At 37.6% G+C, this 12,163-nt stretch overlaps 1 protein-coding gene across 1 annotated transcript in view; it reads right to left on the reverse strand.

Moving 5' to 3' along the window:
• Nucleotides 1-1,086: 1,086 nt before the first annotated feature.
• The window catches only part of WDR11 (WD repeat domain 11), a 28,038-nt gene continuing 16,961 nt past the window's right edge, over nucleotides 1,087-12,163 (reverse strand). Inside the window, exons 16-29 of the mRNA XM_053450249.1 lie at nucleotides 11,643-11,790; nucleotides 9,476-9,582; nucleotides 8,144-8,258; nucleotides 7,673-7,844; nucleotides 7,336-7,444; nucleotides 6,347-6,409; nucleotides 6,107-6,172; nucleotides 5,509-5,656; nucleotides 4,804-4,899; nucleotides 4,423-4,588; nucleotides 3,953-4,050; nucleotides 3,418-3,563; nucleotides 3,104-3,186; nucleotides 1,087-2,157 (exon numbers count right to left, since the gene is read on the reverse strand). Coding sequence (XP_053306224.1) covers nucleotides 2,006-2,157; nucleotides 3,104-3,186; nucleotides 3,418-3,563; nucleotides 3,953-4,050; nucleotides 4,423-4,588; nucleotides 4,804-4,899; nucleotides 5,509-5,656; nucleotides 6,107-6,172; nucleotides 6,347-6,409; nucleotides 7,336-7,444; nucleotides 7,673-7,844; nucleotides 8,144-8,258; nucleotides 9,476-9,582; nucleotides 11,643-11,790 — 1,669 coding nt within the window. The 3' untranslated portion in view covers nucleotides 1,087-2,005. The remainder of the gene's footprint in view (nucleotides 2,158-3,103; nucleotides 3,187-3,417; nucleotides 3,564-3,952; nucleotides 4,051-4,422; nucleotides 4,589-4,803; nucleotides 4,900-5,508; nucleotides 5,657-6,106; nucleotides 6,173-6,346; nucleotides 6,410-7,335; nucleotides 7,445-7,672; nucleotides 7,845-8,143; nucleotides 8,259-9,475; nucleotides 9,583-11,642; nucleotides 11,791-12,163) is intronic.

A 12,163-nucleotide genomic window follows, 5' to 3' on the forward strand; every position in this document is an offset into this window, starting at 1 on the left:
TGGTGTGGTAAGGAGGAAGACATTCCACATCCCTACCACTTCAGTCTAGAATTGGAAGTTTAGTTCTATACAGAGGCAGGTATCTGCATTATTGCTGATCAGCCATTTGTGCCTTGTTATAGCGGTATCATTTGCATGGATCATTATCAGTGCATAAAGAAATGTTGAGTTAGCGCTTTTGATGCTGTTAAGAATTGATTATTTTTTACCCAGAGCATTATTACTAGCACAATATGTTGGTTATAATTCTGCAATGTACCTACGTATATTTAAACAGTTTATATAAACAAAAAACGAGTGATATCACAAAGGCGCCTATCTCAGATGAGAAACATTGCAGCCAACAGTTCAACTGAAAACAGGAGTGCCATAAAACAGGATTTTGATTAGGAGTTTTATGGGCCAGCAAGCAAAAAAGCCAGCAGTGACAAATGGCTGGGAAATAAATTTGTAATAAATACAAAGTGGTGTTTTAATTGATAATTACCATCCCAAATTAAACCTCATGGGTCCAATTCGGTCATGTGTAATAAAGCATATGGAAACGTGGTATATCCTATTAAATCAGGATTATGTGCTATGAATGCAAGCAGCCTGCCACCTACTGGGCGCTGTAGGAAGTACTTTGGATGTTAGATGTATAATCCAATCCATTTTCTCAATAAGAGCACCTTTTGTCTTCTTCCTGAGAATGCTTCATAAGTGGAAATCCAAAAATAACTAGTGATCTGTGGGTGTCTGAGAATATAATTTTCTTTTAGACTCGCTTTTTTCTGTATAACATTAATATCCTTGTGTGACAACAAAGTCTACAACCCAAAATGTTTCCATCACCCAAATGAAAAGAGTGTGGGACACAAAATGAACCTTTACACAATTACTAAAAGTGATTCACTTCTCATGAAAAACTATTATTACAGATTATTACTTAGTGACAAAATCTGCATTGCCAAAGACGGCATAATAGAACAATACAACAGAGAGACAATTTTACACAACACTGATCCCAAAGGAATAGTGTATCATTTGGAAAATCCCTGGAAGGCACATAAGTGCACAGTAAAGGAGAAATAATCAGTGCAAGCATCACAATAACACAGCATCCATTTAATACTGGGACCTTTCCAGTTCATGTATCCTGTATTATGCATGTAACATTAAAGTGCAGTTTTTAAAAACAAACACAAAAACCTCTGTTTTACAAGTATCATTTGGTCACTACAGGAGGCTGAGAAGACACCTTGGATGCCTTTAAAGTTGATCTTGAATAATCAGGGCAGAAACAAATAAATAGAAAAATAAACAAGCACACAGACAAATCCCATTAAATAATTACAAAAAAATCACGACTTTGCAACATCTGTAAAATACTATAAGCACTAGTGGTAAATGTTCTACCAAGCTGCATTTTAAGAGCCATTAGTATTCTGATTAGAATCATTTCGTAAGAAAAAAAAGAAACATGTATTTTGAACAAATCAAGTTCCTCAAATGCCCTCAAAAGGCTGATTTTCTAGATCTGCTCAGATGAGCACAGGCGGATCAATGCGGACCTGTTTTTATTACCAGTACCAATGAAAGGCCACCTGTACTCAGCAAAGGAGAAAAGAGAGCCTACACTGTTGGGCATACTCGTCTTGGACCTAAATGCATGAACTGCAAGCCAAATTACATCTGGGGATCTAGATTTAGTTAAAATATTGGATCAATTTCCCCATATTGTTGTAGGAGGAATAGTATGCGCCTTAACAGTTGTTGAATATATGGGTATGGGATATTTGGTCACAACCAGATCAAAGTTACAATTAAAACCGAGTGGCATTGGGTGTGCAATCCCTGTGTAATGTACAGAGTAAAGTATATTGGATTGGTCCATCTTTCACCACCTAGTGGGATAAACATGACAATATGAGATGGTGGGAGACACATATACGACTTGTCATCATTAATTCCCCACTACGACATGACCAAATCCTGGTGTTGAAAGTCTTATAATGGGCATTGCTTATTTCTCTTCTGCCACCTTTAGATTCTGAAGCTCAGTCACCAACTCTAAGCCAGCATCGCCTGCCTTCAGAGCAAACCGCAAGGCTCCTTGTGAGAATCCCAATGCACGCAGGTTGCGCGCGTAGTCTGCATACACAGCGGAGATAAGTTTATGTGCGAAAAGGTTAAAGAATGGTAATCATTTAGCTATGAGAAGCAACTGTCCTGAGGTAATGTACAACATGGTCTTTATGTTTTCCAGCCTCAATCACATATCCAGGGCTCAAGGTTCACCAAAAAGGAAACCTACAGTAACAGAAGTATTAACACAAACTTAATCTGTACTCAGCATTTAATATCACTAATCATATACATAGGATAGTTATATAATGTCTGATCATTGTTCTGCTTAAACAATCTATCATATAACATAATATTCAAATTCCGTGCATCCTTTACGTTACGTTAGATAACTATATGAAAAAATTATGGGTTTTTTTGGTCTATTTAACTCAATCACATCTTTATGGAACGCTATTACTTTTGGGATAAACAAAGTTTACATTTTATATATATCATGTATTTAATTTATTGTATGTAATCAATTCAACCTGATCATGGCGTTTTTGATTTTAACCCATTGTATATTTAATTTTATGTATAAGTATCTTTTCAATTGCCGTTTTTTTGGGTACATAAGGGTATCATGGGTAATGTAGTTCACCTAAGTCCACTAGTTGGACGAAACGCATCAGGTGACATACCAGCATGGAAGGTATCATTACTTGTCTCTGTTCCATTTAATATGTTTTCATCTTTTGACATGTAATATTAAAAAAAGATTTTCATATTTTCCATATATATATATATATATATATATATATATATATATATATATATATATATATATATATATATATATATATATATATATAGGTCTGGCTTTTACTCGCTTTTCTAAGAAGAATGTGGAACCTCTTCATCTTCCTTAGCTTTTGCTTGGGTCTCCAGCTGGGAAGGCTGCAGGGGTGCTATTTAAATAATGTTTTTTTCCCCACATAGTGGACATAATTACTTATTCAAATACTATAAATATTTGTTTGCCACTTTAAAAGGATATTCGTTTCATCACCAATTTCCATTGCTGAGCAGCGCAGACAGGCTTCCAGAAACAAGGCAGCACGGTCAAAACACCTCATGCTAAAACAAATACGAATATAGACACAGAATACACAGTTATAATTCTTTTACTTGGGGTTAGATTTACTACTGTTATGCTTAATTTATAATGCCCCATTGTAAAGCAGCAAAGTTAATATAGGAGCCATAGCTCTGTAAAGGGGTTTACTAAACAGCATGCGGAAAATTTTACGGGGCTTTGCTTGAGGGGGCTGCTGATGCATTAGAGACAAAAAAAAACCCACAGCTCACCTATGTAGCATCTCAATGACTCTTTGAAAGCAGCCTAGAGAAAGGAGAACAAGGATTGCTTTGTATTTCTGATTAATCTGTGGGGAGCAGAGGTGGTCCACCCATCGTTTGAGGACCTCTGTACACTCTTCTGAGTTTAGCCGCACCTGAACCAAGAAGGGAAAGCCATTAATCCTACATTTCTCTGCTAAGATTCCACAGACCCACAGCGACCAGCTGTACCGACTGGATGGTGTCCACAAGGAGTTATTATTTGGCTGCTAAAAATGAAAAGATTATATGCATTTTTTATTTGAATATGATTTGGAAGGAACCAATGTAAACATTTAATAATTAGTTATTACTTGTGCAAGCACCTTGTTGTTTGAATTTCCTAAACTAATTTGGAGATTTGATAGGTGTATTTGGCTCATAATAGATAGTATGCTGCATGTTGGGTCTCCTGCATCTCAGCTTTCTAGGTGGTTGAATAAATCATTTTTGGGGGCTTCTCGTAAGACAATAAATGTGCTGAATTTTCAAACAGTTTACAGACCTTAGCCAGCCAGGCTGCATGGTTCCACTCATTATATGTCTGCAGGTAACGGCAGGCATCTGCAGCTTTGTCTATCAGACACAGAAGCTGAACCCCCTCTGTGTGAAGAGAACAGATGGAGTCAGTGGAAGATGGATGAGTGTATGGTAAATCCACATAAATAACGTTCTCTCTTGAATAAACCATGTAACACCTCTTTATGTAACCCTGACCCAGCAATTTTGACTATGCCGAAAGGTTCACTGCCACTGACATCTATAGTAGCCACAATATCAGATACATTTATCACAGCCAACATCAAAATCAGGTTGGTCCATCAACATACAACCTTCATGATTACTTTGCATTGTTTCCCTCTATTCAGTGCACCCCATTACAACAGTGACACCTTCACATCAAGAACATATGAAGAACATGACAAGGAAAACCAATGGATAAAAAAACCCTTTGGGCATAGGGACTAAATTTACCTGCCAGTTTCCCATTGGCTATCATGTTGGTTGCCACCAGTTTGATGGTGCTCTGGGAAGGTCCAGAGGATGTGACAGTAGTGACCAAGCAAGCCTTCAAGGAGTCACAGTAATAATGTGGGTTGTCAGCACTTGTTTCCAGCAGAAGCTGAACTGCTCGATCTGTCTGTAAGTAAAGACAGAAACACATAAACATAGTCCATCCTACCAAATCGGCATTATAATAATGTGCAACAAGGATTCATCAACACTCTTGGTCTAGCTCTTCTTGTTACATAATACACAATTTCCCTTTTTTACTTTTTTCGTTGCCCACTTGCACTCAATACCATATAGTTTTACGTGTGCCAAAAAGGTAGCACATCAGATGTTTCGACTCACCTGTCCTAGGAGGAGAAGCTGGTCAGCGCATTTTCTGGTGTGTTCATAGCTGGAACGTTTTGCTTCTTGGAGACAAACTCTGTCCAGCTGGAATTTCTGGAAGAAGAGAAAAACCTCAATCTAAACATTTAGTGATTTTGTTGATGATATTTTCATGATCATACAGTTATCCTGAATATCAATGAGTAATCATTTATCATTATTATTAAAATTGGTGGATCGGTTTAAAGTGTAGCCACACTGGACAGATTTGTAAGATACTTCACTATATACTATACACAGGTGCTAAAATGATATACGGGAAGCTGGTACGTACATATATTTGGATCTCACAAATTATGAAACATTTTCCATAATATCAGTTACATTTTCTGCTTTATAAATAAATGGACAATTTAATATTGGATCCTTGAGTCCTTCATCCTGCTAAAGATACTCACACTAAAGGCTTAAAATATATTTTGTTAAAATGGTTGCTTTAGTGACGATATCACTGCGGGGTATATACAGAGTTAATGTAAAATAAAACCTGCTATATTTTAAATACTTCTTTATACAGACTCACCGTCTCATTATTTTGTCCAACGGGATTTTATGTACCTGATAACAACTCTTGTACATGATTTAGCTTAAAATATCACAAGCAAAGTGCAGATCCAAGATCTTAAAAAAACCCAGCAACCTCCAGACAAGTTACAATACTACCTGAAAGTAAACATTCTCACACAGAAGATCATAACAAATATCCAAGGGGTTTGCTGAGATACTGGTGTTTGATGCCTTTTGTTGGAACACTTGCAGGTAATGAGATGCCACAGTCCAAAAATGCAGATCAGACTCATCTCCGTATAATCTAAGGAACACAGTGAAAATATCTGCTAGTTAGACCGTCTTGACATTTAAATGTACGGCTCATTGGCCAATCATCAAGGGCATTCTCCAATGCAATGCAGCATGTATCTGGCTCAGCAAGAGAAATACTATATATTATATTCATAAATTCCAGCTAAGCAAACTGCAGTTCTGCAAATTAGACGTACATTTCTCATAAGAAGCAAAATTAAAAAATGTTGACGATTCCAAGACCAACCAGAGAGGTTAATAATTGCTGAGACTTTTTTCCTTATTTTACAAAACAATATCTTTTAATTTTGGAAATCTTCTATTCTCATGCTGGAGTGAACAGGAAAGTCAAGACAGATAAATAGTTATAGTTGTAAAGGGCAGAAAAAAGACATTTAGCCAAAATCAACTAAAAATGTGTATGCACTCTAGCAATGTACAAAAATAAGATGTGACTTACCTTGCCACTAGCAGACACCTTTGCAAGAGGGTAAACTCGGGGTCCAGAAGCAACTCTTTGACATCACTGGAAAGACAAAAAAAGTCCCCTTAATGTCACTCTTTTCTTTAACACGGCTTCAAAGTTAATACCATCCTACTCACTCATCTGTATTTACTGCTAAACACAGGACTGACTAGCTAACTTCTCCGAGTTTTTATTACGCTTGGAATTATTATGTGAATGACAATTCTCACTCACTTGGACAAAGAATTGATCTGCTCCTGGATTAAGATCTTCATGTCATCATGCTCTGGATAATCACTTAAAAAAAAAGATTGAATAAATAAATCTTCACACAGAACAGCATTGACAACAGTACAGAAAGTGTTCTCATTTGGGAATTTCTTTTCCCAGTACATCCATAGGCAGCATAAAAGGAGGGAAGGCGAAAAAGAGAGAGAGACAGAGAACTTTAAATGGTCCACTTGTTTAATGCATTTCCATGAGAGCACACAAAAAATATTGGATGGGAACAAATTGGTTATGCCTACGTATGAAGTAGTACAATGAATTCCCATATGAAAATTCATGCTTGTACAACTTTTGACCAATGGTCGAAGACAAAGAGTCAAATCTATAGGACTTGGCAACAACCAGGTTGCTGCCTTACAAGTCCCCATGTAGGATGAGCTGTAATTCTAATGAGTGGATTTATGTGACTTGCAAAGTAAGCTTGCTGGATGGCCTGAATTATCTAGCAGGAAATCGTGGGCTTGGACATCTTGAGGCCTTTCTTATAGGTGATCAAAAAATCATAGCTCTCCAGTATTGGGAATGATTCAGTTAGATCTCCAGACACCTCTTCACACCCTCCTTAGGATTCTAGGGGAAATGGCATCTATGAAAGTCCAAAAACACTTTAGAGAGAAACCCAAGACATAGTTGAAGGATACATTAGTAGATGTAGGTCGGATTCTAGAGGGGGCTCGTTATGAAGCTGTGAATCTAGGGATCTTCTCTCCCGGGCAACACAACAAAAATGAGTTTCTGAGGCAACAGCACTACTAAAATAGTGTACCGACATGCTGAAAATCATACTCCATACAAGGGTTAACAGATGATAGCCTGCTATGAGAACACAATTATGCAGTTCTGAAATACAGACTGGTGCTAAGATATATAGTTTCATACTTTGATGCCTGTGAAACAAGTCTTAGTTAACTGCTATTTGATGTACATCAACTTACACATTAGTAATATCCAAAGAACATTTGTCACTCCAAGGCTGGTGAAGAAGGAAAGCTTTGAGCACTAAAGATGCCCTTGGGAGTAGCAGGTATGGACACCAGACTGGATCTGAGACAGTGGAAAACAATTACATTATGATTTCAAGTATCCATGCGGCTGCTGCATTTGCACATATGTATAATGTTTACATGGCTTCTATTACCTGTACACAAAATAATTGTAATTTCATATAAGCACTTACAATTCTAAATAAAAGTAATTACTCAAAGTATTATCTGCAGATGTCATTTTTGCTTTTACAGACTATTCTCTCTGTTTAGTACTGCTTTCTGTTACCAATGAGTTCCTGTTCATCCATTCGAAAGCAGGACGATTTCATGGACATCTCCAGCACTCGGATGCAGCCGTCATCACAGGCTAGGACCACTTTATCAGACGAGCACCAATCAACGTCCAGGACGCGGTAATTCACATTTCTCCCGGTGCGTAGGCTACTCACCATCTGAATCTGTTAGAAAAGGTTGCAGAACCCAGGTCACTCCCTAATATTAGGCATTCAATAATCTGCTTTGTGGACATATCAGTACCACAGGGGCTAAGTGGTTAAATGCTTTATACAGAGCCTTCCAAGCTATTCCTGGAGCAGAAACTCACTGGTGGCTGTCCCTCCACAAAGCAGGGTGAAGTCAGAGAGATGAAACTTCAAATCTACCACCAGCCCCCTTTAGTAAATAAACTCCAAACCGCTCCCGTAAATTCCAGCAGCAGGTTAAAAAATCCATAGACCATTAAAAGTACTCCACTTACCTCCTTAGTGTCCCACACTTCAGCGCCATCATTGTACAAGACTATCAGCTTCTGGTTGCCTTTCCCTGGGGCAAAACGGATCTTCCTTACCCAGTTTCTGTGAGTAGGAACTCCTCTACGAAAGAAGAATACATTCTTAGAAACAAACAGGAGCCAGCTATGTACACATGTATAGTACAAAAACCAACTTTGTCTCCCTACAATGAATAGAGATATAGCTAATATTCCTAACAGGGGTTTTAGAATGTACTTAACCATACAGGGGTTATTGACTATACATTATAACTGGTCTGACCACAACCTTGAAAATAATAATAAATAGCAACAAACATGTATTCAGCATTGTTCCACTTTGGGAGTATGAAAGCTAGCGTATTAAACCCGTCCTAGAGCAACTTGTTATAATTAAAAGCTATGACATAATCAGCTGACGTTACTACATTTCAAGCACAATAAATATTTGCCTCTCTTTTATAGATATACATTCATGTATTTGTTGTCCAAGCCTCTCACCTCTAAAGGGTAATCTCACCACTAATTAAATTACAGGAGGTCAGTAAAGGAGCAAAGATAGTTTTAAAAAGTTACTGCCTGTCCATCCACGAGGACAATTTAATGCACATCAACTACTAAAATAAATCTGATAGATAAGATGTTTATGCCCAAAATTCCTCACCACTTTCATCATTATGCAGATAATAAGGCTGGTATTTCTATATTCACACTTTGCAGATGTGATCACACTGGGTTTCCCACAGTGTTAATATTTTCCACAAAGGTAACACTGCAGACCTTTTCTAAATGCTAAATGCATATGCATAGCCACTAAAAGGTGTATGAGGTCACACAGATCTGACACAATTATTAGCTAAAGATTTCCGGCCTCACACGCCGTTTTCCAAACGAGCTATTACTTCCAAAAAAGTCACGGTTGGGCTCCATCATTAGCCAAAAACTGTTTCCACCAAGCTTGTTTAACACAGAAATAAACAAACTGAACTAATGCAGAGCTTTGCATGCAAACACCCTGCATTTACAGCAAACAAACAATGCCCGAGTGCCTTCCGCCATATAATGTAGATAGACATAAAAAAGAAATGTTTGCGATCGCAATTAATGTTTAAAAAAAAAAAAAAAAATGGGTAAGCGGCACTTTGACTGTTGCTTCCGTGTGAGCAATCTTTGCCTGGTTTCTCTCTTCCTACACTTTTAATAAAATATACTGAAGAAGGTGGAAAGTAAGAATTTCGTGTTTATGATCTCTTACAGAGGCATTGATCTCTTTGAATCTGGGGATTATTAAGAATACTCTGGTTGTCTGTAGTAAATTACCTGGAGACGCGGCCTTTTAAATCCCAGAAGTTTAAATTTCCATCCACGTCTCCCAGGACCAGGTTGTCTCCCTTCCAGGCGATACAGGAAATACTGCCCATGCTTCCCTGCAGAACACAGAAAATCAATCATTTTTATGGGCTGATCAGTGTTGCACATAGCAGGTGGAATAAATAATTGCTGCGTCTGTATTGCCTAAAATGGTTATGTTAATACATATTTAAAGTGAACCTTGAAAATGAACTGCATTCTGTGAGCTTTATATACCTAGAGATGACGCTGTAAGTCTACAGATAATTCCATTGCTGTATAATGTAAGTTCTGCTATGGCAGACCTGCCAGTGGTTATTCTAATGTGGTTTTGACAGGGGTAGCTAGTAGACAACTGTGTGTTCCTCCTCCCGGAAAAAAGTTGGCCATTAATGGGAACAATGGCCAAGTGGATACCTTCTACTTGGTCAACACAGAAGAAGATGTAAAGTTGCATAAGCTTTAGGGACCAATGAAGTGTCTTCTTCAGATGGAAACAAATCAGTTTAACAGTAAATGTCATTTTCTTTATCTATTAAGAACCGATGAAAGCTCTCAAAGTCTCATATATAAGCTCTGATCATACACCCAATCATGGCGGCTCAACGCAGTCATGGGACGCACATTTTAGGAAGGAAATGTATTCAAAATTTAAAATAAATAAATAAATAAAACTTGGTGGGAAGCATTATGCAGCTGGAATAACATGAATTAATGCTTACCTCATTTTGTTTAAATGTATAAAATAAATATCTTTTCAAGCTATAGAATTACAGAATCATATTCTACCCCACACCTCATGCGCAGAAAGTGTGAATGCACTAATCTCCGCGTATCTAGCTGGCGGTAACACCCCAGTGATCAGATTGTGTAACCCTCGCTTACAAAAAATGAAGCACTGCAGGGAGAAGAAATCATTTCTGCCGTTTATATTACGTAAAATAGTCAAAGCCATTTTTCCAGAAGTATATAACACGGGCCTAATTTATTTTTTCACTGAAAATGTCCATTTTGAAAGCACATAAAACTTATCCAGCCTCAAGCTAGAAGACTTGATTAGACAGGATTTTCTTGAGCTCAGATGGTATTAGAGAGAACCTTCCCGTCTAGTTAATGTGCGGCCGACCCAGCGGAAATATATATCATTAATACACAATACACATCATCATAAAAACCACAATAATTACTGCACAATAAGTGATTCACGAGGCTCTCAAAAGGAGATTATCAACATGAACAATTTCACCAATAACTGTCATAGGTAGAAAAAGCAAGTGCAACTTTGGTGTAAACAAGTTTGAAAGCCCTATTACTTCTATGAGGAAATGATGCATGTAATAAAAGCAGATAAAAGAGATAGTGTATTTATGAATTGTTTTTTATTGCATAGATAAATGAATACATGAAACCCTTTATGCTACAGATGTATTTTTTTTAGCGTTGAAGAAATGCTTATTTTAAACACTAAACCATAGGGAAACTGAGACGTGGCAATAGGTGGCAGAACTAGCAGGTCTAAACTATTTACAATCCTGGACATCTGTCTCTTCAGCTCAACATCCAGAGAGGGATAACTCTATGGGGATGAATAATCGCATAGATTTTGAAAACTAGATGAAATAAGAACAGCGTAGTTCCCATAATTATATATATATGTATTTTATTTATTTTTTTGTGAGTTGGAGTCCATTTTTAATACTACCATACTCGCAGGTGACAGAAATGGACAGCATCATGGGAGCACACCAGCATCAAATTCCCACACTCAGCAGTTCATGAGAAGTACCGGTATATTTTTACTTAACAGCAATGCTTTTTCACAAAATAACACAGCCTTGGCACCTCTGAAATTGTATATGGGGGATTCTGCAGAACGCCCCCCTGCATTTGCAAAATAGGCAACACAAAAATGCATTTTATAGCTTTAGTGTCCCATAAAACAGTCAAAAGGCAACAGGAACACTGAGGAAGTTAACCAGAATACTACAAATATTACTATTAAGCTACAGATCACTTGTATTTCCTTTTTGAAAGTCCCAACATTAAAGTTGTCCATCGATTGTATCATATGTGACACCCAATGACAAGCAGAACACGCACATGCATCATGGGCACGAAAGTCATATGATTAACTTACATCGGGTGGGATCCTGGCACTGTCTTTAACAGAGTTCCCTTCCACAGTCAGGTGATAAACTTGGCCATCCGTGTCCGTGAACACAAAGTGCTCTCGCGCAGAGATATTCTGGCTTATCTCGGATTTGCTCTCAGCCTCCTGTAACAGACTGATAAAGCAGGTATTGATCACAGTCTTCATTGTACGGCCCTGTGCTTGTATTTCTGTCTTATTATTGTCTCATTAGCACAGGATTAACATTTTAAGTACATTATTGCAAATATAAGCTACTTATGTTGTGTTAATTTATTTATCTCCAGTGTATACTCTACATCACCACATATATCTGCATGATTTTACCACCTTGGGGAGCTGATCTTTGTGAGCAGAGGGTAGTCAATAGGTAGCTTTACCTTTGCTCTGGACTACAAATCCCATGATTCACACTAATGTGGTTTGATGAAAATTTAAGAAGGCAACACAAAATTGGTTGCTGTTGTGTGGGTTTTAAAGAAGAATTGTTCTCTTTAAAGTACAAACAC

This window comes from Spea bombifrons, chromosome 11 (genome assembly GCF_027358695.1).
Source record: "Spea bombifrons isolate aSpeBom1 chromosome 11, aSpeBom1.2.pri, whole genome shotgun sequence".
Taxonomy (NCBI): domain Eukaryota; kingdom Metazoa; phylum Chordata; class Amphibia; order Anura; family Pelobatidae; genus Spea; species Spea bombifrons.